At 41.2% G+C, this 25,904-nt stretch overlaps 1 protein-coding gene across 2 annotated transcripts in view; it reads left to right on the top strand.

Moving 5' to 3' along the window:
• olfm2a (olfactomedin 2a) overlaps nt 1-25,904 on the top strand; it is a 114,531-nt gene that overhangs the window by 69,853 nt on the left and 18,774 nt on the right. For both annotated transcript variants that reach the window (XM_017453992.3, XM_017453990.3), the window contains exons 2-3: nt 16,713-16,862; nt 24,345-24,500. In XM_017453992.3, coding sequence (XP_017309481.1) covers nt 16,713-16,862; nt 24,345-24,500 — 306 coding nt within the window. The remainder of the gene's footprint in view (nt 1-16,712; nt 16,863-24,344; nt 24,501-25,904) is intronic.

Genomic DNA, 25,904 nt, shown 5'->3' with positions numbered 1-25,904 from the left:
GTGAGGTAACATCGCGCAATCTGTTCAAACAGTACAAGCAGAGTCTTCTGCCTGGGGATTTAAAAAATCGTGACTGTATAGCTGTTCAATTTAACTCTGATTTTCCAGATTTACAAGACTTTAAGGGCACAGCCTGCTTCACTAGAGCAAACAATACCTAGTATTCCCCATGGTTGTTCAATGGACAAGAACACTTTACATTTATTTTATTTTTTTTCTACTATTCTTTACAAACAACAAATTGTCCCAAGAGAAATATGGATCTTTATAAGCCTCTCAGTCTTCAGACCTGATCTGAGACTGTGTCAGTGTTTAACACCTAGAACAGTAAGGAAGGAAATATTAGGAAGCATGTGTGGGTGGTGTGGTACGAGGGGTTTGGATATTAAGACTGGGAGGATCTGAAAAGCTGCTCTGAGGATATTAAAGACACGGGAGATGGAATGAATTCAAATTGTGGGTGTACACATCAGGAGAGAGCATTTACATCATATCAGAAAGCGGGATGCAAACTTTTGAACTAATATCGGTTTCATGACCAGTACACGTAACATACACACGTATAATGAGCGACTGTTGTCTCATCCATGCAGAATAATCACGTTGTCATTGTGATTATCAATGCTGAAATCGTTGGATACACTCCGTTTCCCATGCTGCACCACAGCCTACAAATATGGCCGCTCCAGACTATAACTCCCAACTGACACGCTCCAGGTCCCCTGACTTCTGATTCTACGCACCTGATTTACATTAGCAGTTTTGAACGTGAACCAAGAATATGGTCAAAAATCATAATTATCCTAAAGGTGTGTGTAAACCTTTGCACTTTCTGTACTGTTTGGAGAGTTTGACCAACTTAACGGTAATGGTGTGATTCATTAGGTGAGGGTCCACGTGATACGGACCAGTGGGGACCGAGTACCCATGATACACTTTGGTGTTTGTAGGGAATAGTGATTAGGACACCATTTTGGACACAGATGATGTGCACAGGAGCAGCGGTGCTAGACTATCAAAGAAATGGGCTTTTGAGCTCAATATTCTATCAGCGTATTGTAAACATATAAAACCCTGTGATATAAATCATGAATTAATAGCATTCTGGTTTCAGTCGCAGTCGAAATGTTTACGATTCAACTCGATCCATTTTAATCTGATCCGATTCAATAAACTGCAATTTGCACCTTGAATCGAAGTTTCATTCTGTGAAATGGGACTTGAAAAGTTGTGAGAACGTCAACAACCTGCTTATGAGGTAGAAAAAAAAGAACAAAAAATTAATTAAATATATATATATATATATATATATATATATATATATAGGGAATTTAAATTATGGAATTTCCCCAATGTGGGATCAGTAAAGTGTGTTTTTTTTTTTTTTTTAAATCTAATATATACATCCTGTTACTGTCCACTAACGTTAAACCACCAGCTTTTCTTTTCTTTTCTCTCTCTCGCGCTCTCTCTCTCTCACGTTAGTCTTTCAAGCAGACAAAATCGCAGCTTATGTGACAGAGAAACCTTAAAAGTCCATAGTCCTGAAGACCGTCCTGTGTTGGAAAGCCTAGCTGCAGCTTTTACTGACACTGGAGACTCCTTCCAAAAAAAAACCTTCAAGCTTTTTGTGAATCCACATTTATCTAATACATTTATGTGGAGCGTCTGCCATTTTTTAAAGGCCAAGTCAACATTTTTTTTTAAATTAATTTTGTTTTCAGTGTGTCAGGGCACATTATCCTGCTGAAAGAGGCCACTGCCATTAGGGAATATTTTACCATGAAGAGGCGTATTTGGTCTGCAACAGTGTTTAGGTAGGTGGTACGTGTCAAAGGAACATCCACAGGAATGCCAGGACACGAGGTTTCCCAGCAGAACATTGCCCAGAGCATCACACTTACTCCGCCGGGTTGCCTTCTTCCCATAGTGCATCCTGGTGCCATCTCGTCCCCAGGTAAGCGACGCACACGCACCTGGACATCCACATGATGTAAAAGAAAACGTGATTCGTCAGACCAGGCCGCATTCTTCCATTGCTCCATGGTCCAGTTCTGACGCTCACGTGGACCTTGCAGGTGCTTTTGATGGTGGACAGGGGTCAGCATGGGCACTCTGACTGCTATGCAGCCCCATACTTAGCAAGCTGTGATACACTGTGTGTTCTGACACCTTCCTATTCTATCCAGCATTTACTTTTTCAGCAATTTATGCTACAGTAGCTCTTCTGTGAGCTCGGACCAGACGTGCTAGCCTTCGCTCCACGCACACATCAATGAGTCTTGGCTGCCCATGACCCTGTCGCCAGTTCACCAGTCGTCCATCCTTGGACCACTTTTGTTAGGCACTAACTACTGCATACCGGGAACACCCTACAAGACATGCTGTGTTGGATGGAGAATCTCCGTCCCATTCGTCTAGCCATCACAATTTGGCCCTTGTCAAAGTTGCTCAAATCCTCACGCTTGCCCATTTTTCCTGCTTCCAACACATCAACTTCATAAACTGACTGTTCACTTCCTGCCTAATATATCCCAACACTTGACAGGCGCCACTGTAATGAGATAATCAGTGTTCTTCATTTCACCTCTCAGTGGCTTTATTGTTATGACCGATTGGTGTATACTGCATTTATATTGTTGCCCAGACTTATTTTATTGCACTTATTTTATTGGATCATATGAATGCCGTGATTCATCCAAACGCCCACATTTTGAGCATCCAACATTATTCGCCTCACTCACAGGACACAATAGAAAATTTAGGGATTCGTTTCAAGGGTTTGCATATCACAGCCTCCTACAGTGCCAATTTCCAAATGATATATTGTGCAGCACTAATTTGTATATTGTGCAGATTCAGTACTGGAGAAAATCCTGCAAATATTGGTTGCTTGGCATTATCTGTCGAAGTACTGTAATGGGAAATGTGCCTCAACGAATATGCTTCGAGCATGCTGCTTAAACGCGAAGCTATTTCTGAGAACATTTATTTTTGTGCAAGTTTACCCACACTGTATTCGCTTATATCAGACATTCTCTCTTTTCACCCTGATGTTCCTGTGCTAAAAACTAGCTGAAGAGCTCTCGTTGGCAGCTAGTCACAGAGGAGTGCAGTGGAAGGTGTTATTTTTGTGTGGGGTAAAAAAAAAAAAAAAGACAGTTGAAGTGAGGAATCATGATTATGAGCATGAGGGCAAAAAAAAAACTGTGGGCATTTCAACAGCTATTCAAGCTTTAATGTTCAAGTTCTCCACACGGCTTGTGGCTTTTATAGGAAATGTCAATCTGACCTTGACGGCTGGATTGTTAAAGCTACCCTTAAAAATAATATGTCCGAAAAAAAAAAAAAAAAAAAAAGGGAAAACCTCTCTTCTACACTGGTAAATATCAGACAGCCTTAGACTCTGGGACCTGGCTGGACACTTTTCTGGCAAGCTTTCAGAATCTTCCAGAATCTTTCAGAATCTAAATCCCCCTTTTTTTAAAATTAATGATTACATCTTACATCTTTACATTACATTACATTAGGAATTGATTGTGTGTGTGTGTGTGTGTGTGTGTGTGTGTGTGTGTGTGTGTGCGTGTGTGTGGTTGTCCGAGAGTGAGAAAGAGAAAACACACTAGTGGGAGGGATGGGCTTGGTGGCTCCGACCAAATTGTTGAGGCCCGCCGGGCGCCCCCTGGTGGCCCTACTTTGAAAACCACTGGACTAGTCAATTAATACATTCCACTACATGTCCAATAATTGGGATGATGGGGGGAAAAAATTACAGAAGAAGCCAGTCCAAATGTGATTTGTTACCATGAATATATTTTAGACTAGAACACTTGGATCATCACTAGAGGTCTATGGGACTGTTTTATTAAGCACACTCCTGCATTTTGTTGTCCTTTAAAGCTAAATCTAATACAAAAGTCCTCGAAAGAGCGCTTTCAGAGCCACGGGTTGCACATCACTACCTAATTCCACTCAACTAGTTTAAAGTCCAATCCAAACTCCTTAAAGAGGCCAGAACATGGCAGTTCAACTCCATCAGCCTGGAAGAACCTCCCAGACTGTGCTATAGACTGTGCTAATAAAACTGTGCTAATAAAACAACCTAACATAGTGATGTCCTGAATCGTTTTACGCTTAACTCTGAAAAAGATGACTACGTTTTGAGATATTTTTGAGAGATTTTTTAACACAATTTTAATGATCATAAATGAAATATTAGCTTATTCAGCATTTCACTCATTTTATTCGAAACGTTTTGCTGATAATTTTATTTAGTTCCTTCCCAGAAATAAATGGCAATAATGAACAAGATTATTTCAAGCTTGGACTTAGTTGAAATGTCTAGATAAATATGACTATATTTAAGACATCACTTGTCATTTTTGGCAGGGTAGGAAAATTTTATAGTTATAGTACAACCCCTATTACCTTACCTGCACAGAAACCAACAGGATCATGGTGATGCAACAAGCTTTTCCAAGATAAAGTCAGTAAAGTTCAGCATCACTCCTTTTAAAAATTCTTCCACAGTTTTGATCGAAGAACATAAATGTGATTCAACCAGAAGAGCATTTCTTAAGGTTTCTTCCTCATGTCATCTCAGGGAGATTTCCTATCTTGCCACTGTTGCCTCTGGCTTGTTCAGTAGGGATGAACAGTGGGATTTCTGTAAAGCTCAATTGTGAAGTTTGTTGCTAAAAATCACTATACAAATAAAACGTAATTGAGTACTCGTGAGTTTCCCAGCTTGGTTTCATTTGAGATAGTAGAAGATAAAATCCTGATCAAGGTTAGGGCAAAAAAAAAAAAAAAAAAAAAAAAGGAACCAAAAAAAAAGTCTGGTCCACCTAATTTTTAATAAAGTAGCATAAATAATAACATCAAATCAAAACCTGACTAAAATCTGATTCTGATTCAAATCTTATGTAAGTTTTTAAGCAATATATAGATTATATCAAAGTTATGAAATCTTATTTTCCTAATAATTCCTAATTTTTCGACTGCAAAATTGATTATATAAGAACACCAATGTACTTCCAGAAAGGTGCCAAAACATTTTTTGCTGCCAGCCTTCCACACTATTATCCTTAATATCTTTTTAACATGCAGCCTTAATATTGCTTACTAAAATATGTTCCTGTACCTAAAAGTATCCCAGCAGAATGGCACTCATTCGAGATCTTTTTTTCTTTTTTTTTTTAGATTTAACGTTGACCTTTTGAGGCTTTTGCCTCTCCATCATTTGTTGCTGATGAATCAATAACTGTAATGAAATAATTAATACGCACTTAGTGAATTATCTGGTCTAATTGTAAATCATTTCCTCTATTTTTGGCTTGTTTACAGTATGACCTAGTCAATAAAGTAGATAGATAGAGTGTGTGTATTCTGGCCAGTTTTTATTTATTTATTTCTTTTCGGGCTTTTATTAATATTCAACACATTTCTTCTTTCTGATTATTTCGAATGCAATTTGCAACTGTTGGAAAAAAAAGTTACTCTTTCATTGTCTGCATTTTGCTCTCTGCACTGTCAGGGTTGCCTAAACATGGCGTGCATAGTAAGCCTCCATTACTACAGCGTCACTTGAATTAGTAAAAAAAAAAAAAAAAACGTCACATCTGGGTTTTGTTTGTATTTTCACTGATCTTGGAGTCACCTGTCTGTCTACTTTAAGCAAGCGCATTTGAAATGATCCCAGACTTTATGTGCTGGCTTTGTGGAATACATCCCTGGTGGGAGATCAGTGCAGTGTCGGAGAAAGGTCTGAGGTGAAACGGTAACAACAACCTCTGACTGTGTGCGCTCGTACTGAAAGACATACCGGCCTTGCCGCTAGCTTGGGCGTATGAGCGTGTGGGTGGATGTTGGGTGTGTGTTACTGGTTCAAAGGCTAACACCGAGGCACGCTGTCTCTTTGATTCTAGTTTAATAAGAGAGCAACGAAGCAGAAGCCTGAGGAGAATATGTGTCTGCTTCAAAAGAGCAAGCCAAACAAAGGCTGGATCCTCATGCACCCCAGCAACACGGCCTCGTTAGACCCAGAGACGGAGCGTTAAATCACGTGTGTGGATTGATCCAGTGCCTTAGCGAGAAAATTATGGCGCCAAACATGGAGACATTAACGTGAGAAATTCCCATTAATGGCTAAACTAGCGGCTCAGTGGGAATCGCAGCCGTGTTGTTGTGGAGATGTTTGCGATCTGCCTGTAAAGAGAGCACCATATGGCCAGAACACAAGCTGGGGTGAGTCACAGCCTGCAGTCTGCTCAGCAGGGACCTCAGCATGGGACAGTGCCAGAGCCAAAGCCAGAAGCACCGCCTGCGCCAAACCCACCAACGCACCAAACTCTGCAGCGCCCTGACACGCCAACACATAAACATGCTAATGTGCCAGTGCACAGGCATGAACTTGTTTACAGTGTGGTTCTGCTTATAAAGTAATGTTAGACTGGCTAATCGACACACTAACACATGAGAATACCAACACACATCAGAGAACGGCATGCAATAAACACACTGGTACTCCAATAACCCAGCATACCATTTAAACAGTTCATTACGTAGTGAATTAAATACAACCAGCTGTGCTATAATAGAACAATAATCAATGATGTGGTGTACTCCAAAGTTGTCCAATAATTTTCCAAAAACAGCATGTCCTGAAGTGTTTTATTCCTTTTATTTGTATACCACAGCAACTTGCTTTAATTAGTTAAAGCATGGCATGTTGTACTTTATACGGTTGTAGTTACACTTCATGTCGTGAAATGTCCAAGAAACAATCTAGTTCTAGTTATCACTTATTTTTTAGGGGCTACAAACAGCCGTCCCCTGCCTAGCGTCTCTTTTTCTCTTGCTTGAGGTTAATAAGAATTAAATATGCAGATTGTTATGCTACAGAGAAGAAACGAAAGTTCTCCGTCCTGAAGACTTTCCCAGAACAGCTTTACCTTTGATTGATTTCTTCTTCTTCTTCTTCTTTTAACGCTGAGCGCTAGCGTTTATACTCGTGTGTAATCTCTGCTTTGCTAGCTACCACTACAAAAGCTATATGGTCTACAGTAATAGCTAATCGCTACTATGTTCTAAGGTTTTCTCGTTGTTGCTGTTGAATAGTAGGTATACAGATGGTTAGCTTGAAAGGTAACAGTTGCTAACTTACATTACCACATAAAAGTATTAACAATCACAATTAAACCATGTTAAAACTGTGCTTTCCCACTGAGCTGGGCAAAGTTAGCTCTGCCATTGCTGTAGATTAGTATTCTGTTTGAATACATGATATCTACTGTATCTTTGTCTGGGGAAAAAAACACATAGTAAACTGGATGCCAAAGCTAGCTAATCAGTTTTAGCATGCTCTTTCAAAAAGCTACCTAGCATTACAACATGGAGCTGTTATTAATATTAGCCAAGCATAAATGGCTAGTTAGCTGACAGTGTGCTTAAAATAAGGTATTCAAAAATAACAATGCTAGTTTGTTAGCATTACACTTCACTGATTAGACCAATGGAGTGTCATTAGAATTAGGTAGAAAGATAATATGTTTAAATCGTGAGCTAGATAGGTAGAGCAGGGAAGGGGTCTTGGGGAAGGAGAGGACAGGATTTTAGAGGACAGGAGAGCAGAGAAATGGAGAGAGCGTGGCAGATTTTCCTGCTGCCCTTAGGCTGGTGCACTGCAATCAGTATGTGACTGTGTGAAAGGCATCATGATGGAAGAGAGCGCAAGAGAGGTGGAGAGATCATGAATAGAATATAACACCTAAGACCTGGAGCTAAGGAGAAAAAGTTTGAGATGCAGTCTCTTCGGGAAAGTACCGGAACGGCAAGGCCAATTCTTTTCCTTGTGCTATACACTGACGATATTTAGGTTTGAGATCGAAAGTTGAATATGAGATGATGGATCAGAAATTCGGCTTTCATTTCCAAAGATATTTACAATGAATTGATATTTGGTTGCATATCCCTTGCTTGCCATAACTGCATGTGCGACTCATTGACATCACCAAACTGTTGCATTCTTCTTTTGTGTTGCTTTTCCGGGCTTTTACTGCAGATCCTTTCAGTTGCGGTTTGTTTCAGGGGGTTGGTCCCTCCGGTCTCTTCTTCAGGAGTTGAAATGCTGCTCGACTGGCTTAAAATCTGGTGATCGTCTTGGCTAATCTAAAACCTTTCACTCCCCCCCGCCCCCAAAAGCCTTTATTGTGTTGGCAGTGTGTTTTGGATCATTGTCTTGCTGTTCCTCTTGATTAATTATAATGCATTTCTCTGTAAATTGGCAGTCAATGTTTCTTCATTCTCCTGCTACCATCATGAGTTACATCATCAATAAAGATTAGTAAGGCTGTTCCAGAGGCATCTATGCAAGCCCAAGCCATGACACTACCTCCACCATGCTTGACCTATGAGCTCAGATTTTTTGGATCATGAGCATATCCATTCTTCTCCACACTTTGGCCTTTCCATCACATTGGTAGAGGTTAATCTTGGTTCCAGAACGTTTGTCGCTCATCTCTGTATTTCTTTGTGAATTCCGATCTGACCTTCCATTTCTTACTGTTGATGAGAGGTTGCATCTTGTGGTATGGCTGCTCTCAAAGTCTTCTTCAAACGGTGGATTGTGATACCTTCACCCATACCCTGTGGAGGTTGTTTGTGATGTCACTGACATGGGTTTTTCTTCACAGCTCTCACAATATTTCTGTCATCAGCTGCTGTTGTTTTCCTTAGCTGACCTGTTCGATGACTGGTTGTTGGTACACCGGTGATTTCTTTCTTTTTCAGGACATTCCAAATTGTATTGGCTACGCCCAATGCTTGTACAACGCCTCTGATAGGTTTTCCCTCGTTTCTCAGCTTCAAAAGGGCTTGCTTTTCTCCTATAGTCAGCTCTCTGCTCTTCATGTTGGTTTATCCTTTTTAACAACAAATGCAGTCTTCACAGACAAATCCCAGGGCTCAAACCAAGAGTGGGCATTCAGAGCTATTCATTATTCAGAAAATTCATCTAACAGGGCACACCTGGGCAACAAGAACCAGCTGGCAGTCACACGTTCAAATATTTTTGATCACCTGAAAATCGAGTGGGTTCAAACCAAAGGCGCCATGTTCAATCTAGATGTAAATATCAGAAAATAAAAGCTATTGTCTCATATCCATCTTTTAATCCCAAATCGCAAATGTCTTCAGTGTACGCCATAAACGATAACGTTGGCCTTGCTGTTCCAATACTTTCAGAGGGGACTGTATACCCCCCCTTTTTTCTCCCCATCTCTTGCTGCCCCAGCTTTCTGAAAGTTCTAATAGACTTCCCGTCATGCTCGTAAACTTGGGCACAGCTGATTTACGACCTCGTTTTATCCCCCCTGACTTTACACTCGCAAGCCCTTAGGGCCGGCCTAATAAAATGAGCTCGCGACTCAATCCTGCCTCCAGCTCGTGCACGTCTCTAATTGGTTAATCTCGCCCTTGCTTCGCTTGAAACCGAGAGCTTTCATGAGCACCAGGTCACCCTGAATTTTAGCTCTCGCTGCTATCATGCCACACATTGATTCCTCAATTGAATGCCGATATGCTGATTGACTCAGGAGAGAGAGAGCAAGAGAGAGAGAGAGAGAGAGTGTGTGGGAGGATGATGGTGGAATAAGAGGTGGAGGGTGGGCGGGGGGGCACATTTTGAGTTTGCCGGCTGGTTAGAACAAAGAGATGTGATTGCAGAAGGAGGACTTGCAAAGGTCATTCACAGAGAGAGAGATTGAAAGGATGTGAGTACATGAGCGATGGAATGGATATTTGTTTTATATGGACTGTTGAATCTGTTATTGTAATGTTGATGCTTTCTGGTTTGGCAGTACCGCACTGATGGAAGCGACGCTTGTTGAACTTGGAATGAGAGCCGGAGTGAAAGAGAGGGGAAAAGATAGACAAAGTGCAGCAGCAGGTCCTCATGGGTAATGGCTGTAATAGAGCCGGTGTCACTGTTTGGCAGAGGATGCCCTGAGTGTGAGAGAAAGTGCCAAGCACCCCTTGAAATCAGAGCTCGCCATCACCCCTCTGCAGCACTCCACTTTCATTCTGCCTCCTGTCAGTTTCTCTTCTCGTTCCTCTTCGCCGCCCGCTATGCTAACCTTGCCTTCGTTCTACCTCTCAATTTCTTTCTCTTGACCTCCCAGACTCTACCCACTGCTCCCCCACCCCCAAACCGACCTCCAGACCCACTTCTCTTCCTTGCCTTGTGCTGCTTGATAAAGCCATTAGTGTGTCCTTTTTTCTACCTTTAGCCTGACATTTCCGTGTTTCTGGAGACAGAGGTGCAGCACGTTAGGCGTCGTGTTAACCAGCTGTGTGGAATAAAACAGACCACTCCTGACGCACAAGACAGAAATCCAATCTCTGTCTGTTTCAAGAATATCCTCACTTCCACTGAATATTCCTTCTCGCATGTTGTTTCCTTAACGGCTCGGCTCTATGCTCTACTATTATGCAATATAGGGAAATACATCCGTCTTCTCAATAACGTGTTTGTACTCTATACAACCTCTAGTCACGGAGTCTGCATTGAAACTGCTGTAATGCGTTTATTGACGGGACGGTGAGTCCTTATCTAGCTCCGGTGCTCAATAACGTCTATAATGTGTTTCTAACACCACTGGCTGTTTCACACACCCACCTGTCAGCTTTGTGCTTCACATTTACTGGGTTTACACACACACTCAGGGTTTGAAATTAACACCCGCCCACTGGGCAAACGAAGGTAAGATTTTGACACTGATGGCAATCTCTGCTTATTTATCGTCTTCTTATTTTATTAAGTCTATCTATCATCGAGTCTGAGTCATTACTCCGCCTTTAGCACACTTTCTGCGGCTCGGCCATTTTCCAACGAGCTTCATGTTATAACCTGATGCAGGATTTCTGGCATTTCCAGGCGCTCGTTTCTGGAATATTATGGAAATTCAATCAGGAAAATATAAACTCGTTTCGCCTTATGTCCATTGTCTTGAGCAGGCTTTTATGTTCTGTTCTAGCACAGATTCTCCACAACGCATCGTATTATATAGTATGTTTGACATTCTCCGTTATACATTTAATGACAAATAGCAGAAAATCGGTTTGAAATCAGGTTTGGAATTGTTTCTTGGTAAAAAAAAAAAAAAAAAGGTAAGATTTCCTTACAGGTTAGCTATTCCTCATCTTGCAGAGGCTTCTCTAGACCAAATTTGGTGGCCAGGATGAGAATAAAGTACAGAAGAAAACATAATGAGGGAGATAATTAACAACATTGTGGCATGATGATTTTTCCATAATGAAACGTCACACTTATACCAATTAGCAGATAGCCAGTGCTAACAATTTCTTCTTAATTATAGTATGGCACATCTTGCTTTTTATCCGTTTATAGTTACCTGTAACATTTTGTAATATCCATAAAACATCCCGATACATACCTCTATCATAATCTGAACAACTGGTGATGGATAGTAATGGTGGCTTGTGTAAGTGCTAGAGTGGGTTATTAAAAAAAAAAAAAAAAGGAGTTATTCACATGTATACTGCATTTATAGTCCATTTGAATCAAACCCTGGTGAGTGAAAAAAAAAAATAGTAATAAAACAATGGTCCAAGATGGCATGAGAGTCCACATCCAAGCAAAGTCGACATTTAAAACTAAACCAAAATATTTAAATATGGAACCGAACCCAAAGCATGAATTTTACTCTGATTCAGAGTGACAAATCATCTTTAGTAAAGAAGTGGTAGGTCTTTAGACCTTTGTGTAACCTTTGTGTAATGAGGAAACTTCCACCATTTCAAGTTCATAAGATCTCGCATGGTTAGATCTTAGAGAAGGACATGCCTGGTCCCCTGGAAGACCTGAGTGGGTGTGTGGTTGTGTAGACACAAACACACACACACACACACACAGTGAAACCCCCTGAGATTTGGACCTGAGACATGACACCTTGTTTGCCACACTGACTTGTGTGTGCATTAATAACTGCAATGCTCGTCAACATAACTGCACACACACTGATCAGAAACCTACGCACAGTGGACCGGAGAAACAGCTCCTGAATTCAAATATGAGTCATTCCTCTGCATGCAGGTGTTTAAACCTGTATATGCTGCCAATTAGAGATGAAACTCAATCTGAATACATTATTCGGATTGAAGCGATAATGTTTACTAAACAAATACAAATACGAACAGGAGGCACACTATTTGTGCGTCGTTGTTTTTTTTTTTAACATGAACATGTGACTTCTTATGAACTGCTTTGGCTGGATCAGTGATTTAAATTAGACTACTAGTTTGTTGGGGAAACAGAGGCGATTAAAAATTTCTTAGAAAATATCACAGGTATGTATAAACATAACTGCAAAAACAGAACACCGTTCCATACACATCTCGAGGTGAGACTAATTATGAACTTGTGTTACGCGGAACTGGAAAACTGAGCCACATTGAACAGACCATACTGATAGCCTGGCATTCCAGGTTAGGCCACGCCCACTTCAGATTTAAGTCCGAATACAGATACGGATATTTGTAGCACTAAACAGATACAGATATATTTAGTGCCATTGCATTACACCCCTACTGCCTATGCGCCTTGGTCTTTTCTCCCTCATTTGCAGCAGTAGTGGGCTGTTTTTAGCAAAAGTAATGGCTCACAAAGGTGGAAATGATTCCAAGCGACTCCCCGCTGGCTTCGGCTCCTATCCTCCTCTCTCCCATGGCTGTCACATGCAGTGCTGCTTCCTGCCACATGTGATGAACGCATGCTGCTCAGGTGACTGATGGGACATGATATTGCACTGAGAGGCTGCAGGATGCTCGGGGGCTGCAGACGAAACCCCAAATCTGGAGCTAAAATGCATCTGACAGGAAGTTGAAGGAGCAGCGGGGTAAGACGAAACGGTGTTTAAAGCCGTAGTGCTCCGAGCCAAGCCAGGAGAATAGGAGAAGATAAGATTAGATGTGCTCACGGACTGTGGAAGATGTGTTTTGGTCCATCTGGAGATACCCCAGTAATAAAGAAGCAGCCTCAGCTAAGTCCAGATGTCTTGGTTGTCTTTAAAGATCAATCAAAGGACAATGGACTTGTGTATGGCATTGTCAGATCAACATGTACAAACTTCCTAGGACTTTCAATTGAGTCTGGCTGAATCTTCAGCCTTTCTAATACACATCATATTCTGTATGTTTTGAGTGACGATAAACAGCAGAACATTTTTAGTTAGAAATTTTACATTTCATGATAAAAGAGCAAGAAGTTGTGATTTCTCCTCCAGGACTGAGAATGGTACGTACACACAGCACGTAAGTAAGTGATAAAACACAACCTGGCGTGCTGTTATGGGAAAATAACCAATGATCAGGCCAATCACATCACACTTTTAAATACTTACTAGTTCTTCACAGCGACAGCTTTCTTGATGAACAATTTTTCATTTTTATCTCTCCTTGCACAACAGGTCTTTCAGTTTCTTTCAGACTTTGTTGTCCATGCATTTTGGACGCCTGGTCAGGATTGCTGTGAATCCTGGGAACGCTGGACATGAGTCATACACCCTGGATGGGATGGCTGTCCATTGCAAGGCACCATGCACACAAACATTCCCACATACCCGGGTCTACGATTAGCCAATCCACTCACTGGCATGTCTTTGGGAGGTTAGAGGAAAGTGGAGAACCTGGAGGAAACCCACATGGCCATAGGTAGAACCCTACAGTAACCCAAGCTGAGGGTTGAACCCGAGAACCGTGCACCCAGCTAAGACTAGGTTGGTTGGTGTGTAAAGTGTATGTTAAATCCTTCCTAAAGCTACAACCTACTAAGCAGTTAAGATTACTGTTAAGACCTGTTGATGCAAATGACCTCTAGTGGTGACAAAAAAAAAAAAAAAAACATCAATCAATTGAGACAGACGCATAGAGAGGGCATTTCTTTTTCAGTTCTGAAGCCACTTCTGCCTCAAAGATGAAAGAGAGACTGGTATCAGACAGTATCTTCCTTCAAAATAAAAAAGATATCTTTAATTGATGGTATCTCTATTTTCAGAGAACGTATCTATGATTTAGGTTTCAAGTCTCATCTAATAGGATCCTGAATGGCACGACGGTCTAAGGTTTAGTCCTATAGGCTTGCGGGAAGACTAGGAGCTCAGCTCTGCGTAGCAAGGAGTCCATTATGAGTTGGAAGGATGACCTGATTATCATCTGTCAATTTTGTATGACGCTAGGCAATTGTCGATGTGTCTTAGCTTATGTATATAGCATGCGTGTGTAAAGATGCTGTGTCGTATTGCAGGAATAAGAGTAATGACTGGGTTCGTGTATTAGCTCTAAGCTTGCCTGGTTGGTAGCTAGCGTGTGACAGGAAGAGATATAGATACTGTAGTGGGAATTGGCAACAAATCACATAAATGGAATTAGTTGAAAATTGGGTAAAAAGGCCCCAGCTCCTGCATGCCACTACCTCTGCTCCCCTTGAACAAAGCCATCATCCGAATGGCTGCAGCAGAGACCCTGTTTACAGGTGGGCTTTGGACAAAAGCATCAGCTAAATGAGAAAATGTTTGGCTGGTGCAGTGCATCTACTGCATAATGTCTATTGCCTATTCCATTATTGTGTAATTGTTCAAATGAATCCTAAAGTGTGCACGCAGCAAATGAAGATCACAGTGCTGAATTCAAAAGACACAAAAGAAGTATGTCAAAGGTGACAAAGAGCACAATAAAAGGTAACTGGACATAACTGGATTACTTATGGAATAATCTTTCATTTGCAGAGTATCTGGTTTGATCCTTGGTGCAAAATATGCAAGGAATAAAACATAAATTTGGGGGTGTGATGGAGATTTACCATTACGACCCGTAAGTTGATCATTTTCCTATAACAACATGTCCCTAAATGTTTTATTCCTCTTATACCATCCATCCATCCATCTATTTTACATAGCGCTTATCCTACACAGGGTCGTAGTTAAGGACAAGGCGAGGAATGCTGTTGACGGGGTACCAACCCATCAGAGGGCACAGCTGCACACGCCTTCACATACTGTGGACAATTTTGGAAAAGCCAATCAACCTACAGTGCTGGGGGAGGAAACCAGAGTACCTGGAGAAAACCCCCAAAGCACGAGGAGATTATGCACACAGGGTGGAGGCAGGATTCGAACCCCTAACCCCGGAGGCACGAGGCGAACGTGCTAATCAATAAGCCACCATGCCCCCCTCCTCTTATACCAATGATTACAGTTTTTATTTGTTATGTCAAAGAACGAGTGCATTAATATAAACCTGGACTACTGCCAGAGTAATACCTTCTGACCAATCAGAATCAAGAATTCAACAGTACTGTGGTATAAATGATATTGAGTCATGAGTCATTTATTGGATTCATCGCAAGTACTCTATAGTTCCAAACACACTCTTGACTCAATGGTTCCTCGAGGGTTCTTTGGAAATTGCTAGTTTCCTTGGTTCGGAATTTCAACTGAACCTCTTTTAGGGTTCTAGATAGAACCTTTAACGGTTCCTTTAGAAGGACGAAAGGTTCTGGAATTCATTTTTTGAAAGGAATTTGGTCAAAAATACGTACAGTGCTACAATTATGATTACATCAACACGAGCTAAATATGATTGATTTAGGCTGCATGGGCTGGCAGTTTTCAGGCTTAGGCTTATTTCAAGGGTGGCAGCTGATACCCTGTGCCCCCCCCCCCCCCCCCCCCCAACCTGGCCACACCCAGGGGAGTCTGTAAATAAAGAACCAAAGAGAAAGTGTCTAGCACAGCCTCAAGCACTGCATGGTCCTTAAATAGGAAAATATATAAGAAATAGTCATGTGTGTGTGTGTGAGTGTGTGGTAATCTAGTAGGACACGGAACACACTTGCACTGTATTTTCGGATTGTTACACTTTAGTGTCCTTTCAGGTTAAGTTTATTTTTAGGGATGGAGAACTCGGTGCTGAAAATAGGGATAGAGATACGCAGAGATGCGTAGGGTAAAGCCACAGGGGAGGGAAATGGAGACAGGATGAAGATGGAAAGGGGTAGAAGAGGACACCGGGATAATAAACGGTAGCAGAAATTGTGGGATGAAGGTGAAAATGGAAGGAGGTGAGAGAAAGGGAAAATGATGGCGAAAGAAAGAGAGCGAGAAGCAGAAGAAGGTTGTGGGGTCAGTGGTGGTAATAAGATGTGACAGAAAGCTTTGCTAGCACACAGGGAGGTAGCTAGTTTACACCCTTATCACATAGCATCCTGTCCACCAAGACATTTTAATCCAATGTGTGGAGAAAGAGTGAGGGCGAGCGAGGTAGCGCTTCTGAGTAGAGAGAGAGAGAGAGAGTAAGAAAGAGTCTGGTGCTTCCTTTCAATCTGTTTTATTCCCATCGCCTTGCTGTGTCGCGTATAGCCGTTTGTGTGTGTGTGTGTGTGTGTGTGTGTGTGTCTGCTGGCAAGCATTTCTAATAGAGCTAAAAGAGATGCATCTATTCTCACACACTCCCTGTGCAGAGAGCAGCTCCATCGATTCCAAGCATCTCCCTTTCCACCGAGTGTCCAAACTGATTAGGAGCTACGCCGCTCACAAACAGATGCATCCTTACTTCAACCCTTCCCCTCTCTCACCATTTCCCTTTGCGCTTTTGATTACATACTCTCTCTCTCTCTCTGTGTCTGTCTCTCTCTCTAGGCCTTGTACCCAAGCCCGGAGGAAGGCTGGCAGATCTACAGCTCAGCGCAGGATGCAGATGGGAAGTGTATCTGCACGGTTGTGGCCCCTGCCCAGAACATGTGTAATCGAGACCCACGCAGCCGCCAGCTCCGCCAGCTCATGGAGAAGGTGTGTGTTGTCAAACACACTTCAAAGCCAGCTATCTCTCGCTGACACGCGCTAAATCAACAGACTACACATAATGCATACATACACATACAGACGACTGTTATGATCTGGTACTACAACAAATCCGTAGGAGAATGTAGGTACTGCAAACATACCAGAGTTACAATTTTCACAGGCTCAAAAATAATTGGACAAACCAACATCATAAACATTACGATTATGTTTAATACTTGGAGGCAAATCCTTTGCAGTCAATGACTGCATGAAGTCTGGAAACCCTAGGCATCATCAAAGGCTGAGTGTCCTCCCTTGAGATGCTTTGCCGGGCCTTTACTTCAGTCGCCTTCTGTTCCTGCTTGTTTGTGGGTCTTTCTGGCTTCGGTTTTGTCTTCAGTAAGTAAAAATCATGCTCATTTGGCTTGAGATCATCAGACATTTAAGAACATTTACATTAAATTTTTTACCTTAAGAAGCTCTTGGGTTGCTTTTACGGTATGTTTTGGGTCATTATCCATCTGTACTGTGAAGGACCGTCCTATCAGTTTTGCAGCATTTGACTGAATTTGAGCAGAAAGTACAGCTCTATACACTTCACAATTCTTTCTGCTACTTCTATCAGCAGTCACATCATCGATAAACACTCGGATACAGTTCCATTGACAGCCATACGGTACATGAACCATGCCATGACACTGCCTCCGCATGTTTGGCAGATGATGTGGTGTGCTTTGGATCATGTGGTATGTGGCGAATGGCGTCGACTGACAAAGGTTTACCAAAGTATTCTGTAATGTCAGGATCTCCATTACAGACTCATGATGGTTTTTAAGACAGTGACGTCTGAGGGATCGGAGATCACGCGCGTTCAGAGGTGGTTTTCGGCCTCGCCCTTTACACACCGAGATTTGACCGGATTCCTTGAATATTTTAATTATATCATGCACTGTAGAAGGTGAAGTGTCCAAAATCCTACCGATTTGTCTTTGGGGACTGATCTCAAAGTGTTGGATAATTCACTGACACATCTGTTGGTAGATCGCTGATCCTCGACCCGTCCTCGCTCTTGAAGGACTAGACCTTTTTCGGAGGCTCCTTATATACTCTGATTAGACGATCGCCTCACCTGTTTCACATCACCTTCTTATTTCAACTCATCCCATCACTATTAGTCCTAAATTCCCCCTGTCCCGACTTTTTTGGAACGTGTCACATGCATCAATTTCAAAATAAACGTTTATCTTCAAAAAATGATTAGATAAAACATCAAATACCTTGTCTTTATACGTTTTTTTTTTTTTTTGGTTTAAATACAAGTCAAAGTACATTTACAGATCACTCCTCTTTGTACTAAATTAGCATTTTCCATACTGTCCCAACTTTTTCGGAATTGGGGTTGTTGCTGTGGTATAAGAGGAAGAAAACACGACAGGAGAAGTTATCATCTCCATGGGAACCATGCTGATTATTTTCTTATGTTTCCTTCATGTTTCATTCCTTTATTACAAATAGTGTCAAAGTGTCAATCTACATTTGTTATTGTGTCACAGGACATATCCTTAAATCTTACACACACACACACACACACACACACACACACACACACACACAGATGCAGATAATGTATTTTAATCCATAACGCAGCTCACCTACACACACGCACTCGACTAATAGTCATTGGTGTTCTGCATTAGAGAAAGTTTGTGAGAGTACATGAGGTAGGCGTGCTTCTAAAAGAGAGCATGTCCTAAATACCGCCGTGAAACTGGATTCATTTAGTCTTCCCCTTGAATTCTTTTTCCCGTTGTCCCCGTCTGACTAAGAGTAGGAGGGAAACATAATAAAAAAAAGTTAAAAATAATCCAAAAAGCAGGAATTGGAGCGCATGCACAAACGCGCACACACACAGACGTAGAGAGAGACATACACACACACACACACACATAGAGAGACACACACACACAAATTATCACACAGTCTGTCTACTGCTATGAGAACACACAAACAATATCACAAACATTGGCATTCAACAACCTCAACATTCAAGACTTTAAAGTTATGAGAACACTGTTGCTAAGCAACAGGAAAATATGGACGCTGCACTGGATAGAGAACTAATGACAGAGCCGTATGATTTAGCTCGCTAGCACATAGCTGGGAAGTCTTGCATTAGAAGGGGCAACGTAAAGGCAGAGTGACCGTGGAAACAAGACAGAATTGTTAAGAATATCAACATTTCCCTCAGATGTGTTGCTCAAATGCTGAAAAACAAGGCTCCGTTTAACTGTAGTGGACTTTTAGCATCTTAGCATCCAAAACTAGTCATTGTTTTGCAAAAAAAACAACAAAAAAAAAACAAACAGAAACAAGACAAAATCATCACGGATATCAACATTTTCCCTCTGATTTGCTGATAAATTACTAAAAATATGACTCCATGACTAAAATTTCACTGTAGTGGACTTTTTAGCATATTGGCAACAAAGATCGAAACCTAACAAATGGAAACCAGACAAAATCGTCACGGATATCAAAATGCTCCTCAGATGTTTTGTTAAATTACTTTTAAAATAACTATATGACTAAAATATCACTGAAGAATACTTCTTAGCATGTTAGCATCAGAGATGGAAACAAGTTATTGCTTTGAAAATATCAAGTGGAAACAAGTCAAAATTGTTAAGAATATCAACGTTTTCTTGAATATGTGGTTAAATTACTAAAAAAAAAAAAGAAGAAGAAGAAGAAGAAGAAAGAAAGGCTACAGCTAAAATGTCACTGTAGTAGACATTTTAGCATCAGAGATGCTAAAATCTATGCTAAGATCCCTGCTGGAAAACAACAACAACAACAACAAAACAACAATAGAATCCCTCAGAGAATTTGTAATGGTTTTAATGGTTATAATGGGAATTGTTTTGGTTTTAATGGAAACTATAAAGGTCCCTGTGGGTCTCTACTGGTAATTTATTACCTTCTATTGGTGGCACGTTATGTCTAGTGGATATCATTAAGGACCAGTAATGGTAATAGTTTTAATGGTTAGCTGATGGTTTGTAATGGGATTTGTAGTGGAAACCATAGGAATGTCTGTGATGGTTTAATATTGTAGTTTTTTTTTTTCAGCAGGGATGGAAAGTCTAGGTCTTGACACTCATGTTCACTATGCATGAAATTTTATCTAAATCTTGAGAACATAAACAATGGATTTTCGACCAAATACCTTTACTCTCCATTGAATTAAAAAGCATCCTCCGCCACTGCATCACAACTTGAGCTATCAGATCATCTTGACTTCCAAACTTGTGAATAGGGTTAATGTGAAATCTGATAAACAGGGCAAGACGACATGAAATACAGTGGAATAAAATATCAGGTCTCCATTAACTCTCTACACTACGAACATAACGGAATATGAAAACATTATTCGGATTGAAGAGATAATGCATCCTAAATAAACACAAATACAGATACGAACAGTAGGTGGAGTTTTCCAAAACGCATTATTCCTAAACATTTTCTCAGTGTTTTCATGGGAAACAAATTAACCATGGTGCACCTTTCAGATTTGCAGTATACATCTGCAATACACTGACATTATATCCTGAACCTGGCAACCCTGCTCTCAGAACCAAGACTAAGTTCATTAATGTGATACTAAAAGTGGAAGCACTATAAAAAATTTTCCCATCAGTGGTTTGCTCCAGTAACCTGACCTAACCAGTGCTTTACTGAGCTCCAAAATAAAACCATATTTCTACCGTATATCTGCACAAACAGTAGAAATATGCTTTCATATACTGAGCCGCAGCTCCATTGAGAGCAATAAACAGATACAGAAAATGGCATTGCGTTATTCCCTTAATATACACAGATTTTCTTCTATCTCAAGAGAAGGTTAATATAAACAAACATACCATTAGTTATACTTATATCTAGTCGTTGAACTAATTTCAGCCTTGAAGTGTTTTAATTCGGGGAATCCTGGTGGTGCATTGCTCTCTCATATCCCTAGGGTTCCCGGCTCGAGCTTGAGCTCGGGATACTGCCTTTGAGGCACGTTCTTTGCATGTTCATGTGGGTTTCTGACCAGGTTTTTCCACCTCATATAAAAAAACAAAAAAAAACATGAGGTGCATTGGCGACTCAATGAATGTGTGTGTGTGTGTGTGTGTGTGTGTGTGTGTGTGTGTGTGTGTGTGTGTGACTCTGTGATGGACTGGCATCCCATCTCACTCAGTCTTCCCAGTATAGGCTCCCAGTCTCCCACATGAACCTGACCAGGATAAAGAGCTTACTGAAGAATGAATGAATGAATGAATGAATGAATGAATGAATGTCAATATTTTTCTACTTTATTAGCAGATGTTTCTTTTCTTCTAGAACTTACTGCTTGAAATTAGCCAAATGATCTCATTAAAGAATGATCATTTCAATCTTGAAATGAATGTAGGCCTAATGGTCTTCTATTTGTTTTATAATAATCTCACGAGGAGAAAATATTAGATGAATGTGCCTATATTTGCCTATATTAAGATGGTCACACAAAGTGACTCACACACACACACACACACACACACACACACACACACACACACATATATATATATATATATATATATATATATATATATATATATATATATATATATATATATATATATATATATATATATATATATACACACACACACACACACACACTCAGACATATATCACATAGATTGCATCGAAGGACAATAGTGTACTGACCACAGCAGTGAATCTCAACACTAATGAGGACACAATGGCATTTGTGCTGAGGGAAAGGAATCTATATGGGAGTATCGCCAAGGGCTGCTTATTATGTCCGATGCATGGAGACCTGAGGTCTCAGAGAGCGAAAGAAGGGAGTGTGAAATCGGAGGGATAGATAGAGGCAAGGAAAGGAGAAAGGAGAGAGGTGATGCTAAGGAAGAGCTGTGCTGTTGACCCAACAGACCTGCAGTTTAATCAATGGTGTGCCTCTGCGAACGACTCTTAACCTCTGGCCCTGTTATCTGCTAATCCATCTCTCTCCTGCCTCGCCTATCTGATTTTCTACTCCATCGACATTTTTATCTTCTCGGCTTCATCTCTCCATCTCCGAGTCTATATTTCTCTCCATGTAGCCCGACTGTGGTCGCACACTTCCTCTCCAAACCGCCGCCATTAAAATTCCGCACACGCCGCAAAGACGTCATGTGAAAGCTTCAGAGACGCGCCAGCTGACCAAGAACTCCTCAGACTGACAGGAAGAGAGAGGAAAAGAAAGGCAAAGGGTGTCCAGGGTATCTAGATATTGATATCATGTTTAGGTGGAATTGCTTTACCCCGGGAGCTGAAAGGAGACGGTAAATAGACGAGGGAGTCTGAAGATATCAATGAGCGCCTGAATCCACCTCTTTTTTCAGACTGGTAGCCATTTACGATACACACTTAATCACTCTCTGTGAGCCAATAAAATCCTGTCTAACAGGATGTACAGTGAGATTCCCTGAAACTTGCCCACCGGATGAGGAGTAACGAGTAGTACCAGGATGAGGGAGAAAAGTAAAACGTGTAAACAGAAAGATTTTCTTTGGCGATCATCTGCTGCTCAGACAAACAGTGTCTTTAAACACTTTCTAAATTACATTAGAAATAAATATTTTGTAAAGCATACTGTAGATTGTACTGTACTGCCTGTGTGCTCTACATGTATGTACTCGCCGTGCTTCGGGGGTTTCCTCCGGGTACTCCAGTTTCCTCCACCAGTCCAAAGACATGCGTTGTAAGCTGATTGGCATCTCTAAATTGTCCGTAGTGTGTGAATGGGTGTGTGTGATTGTGCCTTGCGATGGGTTGACACGATGTCCAGGGTGTCTCCTGCCTTTTGCCCTGAATCCCCTGGGATTGACTCCAGACTCCCCACAAACCTGTGTAGTGGTACAGAAAATGGATGGATGGATGGATGGATGGATGGACCATATACCTGAATATTACACTGGGTGTGAGGCAGGAATACACACTGGATGGGACACCAGTCTGTCACAGGGCACCATGCTCATACATTCACACATACATTCACACCCGGGGCATTTTTGCATATATAGTCCACCTACCAGCATGTTTTTGGTAGGTCAGATGAAGCCAGGGAACTCAGAGGAAACCCATATGAACATGGAGATCACATGAGAACCTCACAGATCACATGTGCTCAGACAGAAACCCGAGCTCAGGATCAAACCGGGATCCAGGAGCCGTGAAGCGGCAACGTTACTGTACCTGCTGCATGGTCAAAGCAAATAAGTAAATAAAAGACAGAAATGTGTAAAATATCTAGATCTGAGTTTAATAATCGAATAGTTGTTTATATTCACCGAGTAATTTGAAATACTACATAAATTTGCCTATATTCTAAATAGTTTCTACTGTAATCAGCTAAGCACACATTCTGTCCCTATGGAATCTTGTGACTGTCGTGGCCAAAAACGCTTGGTCTTTTCAAAACTTGCGATGCAGTTTGCGGAGCTTTCGGTGATTGAATTTTTTTTATTTGATTTTTTTTTTGGGGGATATCTACTCGAATCCGCGAAATCGCAATCGCGTGTAACCGTTTTTGCATGCTCGTTCGAGTGATGCCTGTTGGTAGACGAGACCTCTTTAGCTGTACTCATGTTCGACGGGTCTTGTCCCAAATCTGCAGAAAATTGTGTTAATTTCTGCTTCATTTCATATGGCAAAAATCCTAGAGGGACCTGGACGGGTCCTTCACGGGCATCTGTAATAAATACAGTTAACCAATCTGAATTATAAACACTACATGTCTAATGTGAGCTAAGTGAATCCTCCATTTATAGATTTTATTTCACATTCAAACTCAAGATTTCTCCATTTATCTCGACAGGAAGTGAGAGTCCCACATTAGCATATCTTTCGAGCGGGAACATGTGAAGTGATGTATGTGCATGTTGGAGAGTTCGGAACGCCTACGCAATCAGTCCAGATTCATGTCGACTGGCTGATCTAGAGTTTTTATTAGGGGGGAACAAAAGAAGACACTTTTGACTGATTTTAACGTGTAGAGCTCCTACGTCAAATGTGTGAATGTTGGCTAGTCTGGAAACTCACACACACACGCACACGCTATCAAATCGGACAATGTGTGTGTTGGTGTGTAGGGGGGCTCAGGCACCAGCTGTGGGCTCGAACACCTCTGTCTTACGAAACACACACTAATGAGGACACCTGGGGTCAGTCCCTCTCAGCATGAGATCTCAAGGATGCCTTTAGAAAATAACAGCTTCTACTGGCTCTTTTTATAATAGCACTCCATACTGTGTGTGTGTAGAGCTTATGTAGAGACATCTTCCTGTGGCTGAAAGCTCTTGAGGCCATATGATCCTTTCAGACCCAAACAAACTCAAAGGCTTAACTTGCAGTGACCTCAGTGTGTCCCTATGTGTGTGTGTGTGTGATTGACAGGTCCAGAACATTACCCAGTCTATGGAGGTGCTGGATTTAAGGACGTACCGGGATTTACAGTATGTCAGGGACACGGAGAACCTGATGAAAACGGTGGACGGGAGATTGAAGACGGCTTCGGAAAACCCACGCAGCCTCAACCCCAAGAGCTTTCAGGTATCGAGTCTGTATTTATTTTAATCTCATTCATATATACACTGAGACACCATATCCATATCAGTATTTACAGTGAGATGAAATGTCGAGCCTCCAGTAGCATAGGTTTGACCTGGATTGAAATATAGATGGAGGTCTGGCAAGGCAAAATATGAACAACAGCAAATTGTTTGTATAAAAAAAAAACCCCCAAAACGCACAATATATATAGATAAAAAAAAGACAAAACACTGCAAGCTGGAGTAATATGCAGCAGAATATTGCTACAGTATTACTTTTTTTGTGTATTACAAATACAGAAATGCACTTTATACTGCAGAGCCAGCTGATAAAGTCAAGATTTGCATTCTGGTGGGTGAAATCTGACGCTACATCATCCATTCGTCCTCAGTATCCACTTTTCCCACTAAATATTATTCAGAGATTACACTGCTGGCCTGAAACACATCACAAAGGATTGATTATACTTTGATTTCTAAACTGTTTCTGACCCGTGAATGCTAATGCGCTGTAGGAGTTTTTCTCACCGTGTGTTGCTCTGTGTTGTTTAACATAGCTAAGATCGTAGCAGTTTCGCTATGCTAGCTAGCCACCATCCGACTCATCATCCACCACAGAGCTACCTTTACGAATCGATGTTGCGCGACTGATCCGATATGTCCCTTACAAAGTATGCTTCTGTATTTTCAAAAGTTAGCATCCAGCTCACTGACTAGCATTACTTGCTAGCTTCCAAACCCAAAATCATGACTAATAAAGAACATAACCGTCCATCCGGTAAGAACATCTATGTTTTTATTTGTTTATATAAACACCCCAGAAGCAGAAATGAGTCACTTTGAGTCTGTACATCTTTATTTCCTCCATGATGAGTCACTCAGGTGAAGCTGCTCTAAAACCCACCAGAATCGCACTAGCATGACACGATGACACAATAAAAAAGACAGATGCAATCTGATACAAATGACATACTCTCAATGATATCATTCTAGAACCATCAAATGGACAGCATATAACAAAGTAACCATTTGTTATGGTTTTAATGGTTATAATGGGAATTGAATTGGTTTTATTGGAAACGGTAAATGTCCCTATGGGTCTCTACTGGTAATTTGTTGCCTTCTATTGGTGGCATGTTATGTGCAGTGGATACCACTAAGAACCAATAATGGTAATGGTTTTAATGGTTAGCTGATGGTTTTAAACGGTATTCGTAGTGGAAACCTTTCTGTGATGGTATGAACAAGCCACAACTTTAAGAGGTTGTAAACTCCAAATGTTGGGTCAGTATTTATGCACATGATTGATTTCCTGGGCTATCCGTACGGATTATACAAATGTCTCGCGTCCAGTTCACGTCTCTGAGGTTGTCTGATGTTTCCTGAATAGAAGCGTCTGAGATGC

The sequence above is a fragment of the Ictalurus punctatus genome, chromosome 24 (assembly GCF_001660625.3).
Source record: "Ictalurus punctatus breed USDA103 chromosome 24, Coco_2.0, whole genome shotgun sequence".
Classification (NCBI taxonomy): domain Eukaryota; kingdom Metazoa; phylum Chordata; class Actinopteri; order Siluriformes; family Ictaluridae; genus Ictalurus; species Ictalurus punctatus.
This window is presented reverse-complemented; position numbering and strand designations above follow the sequence as displayed.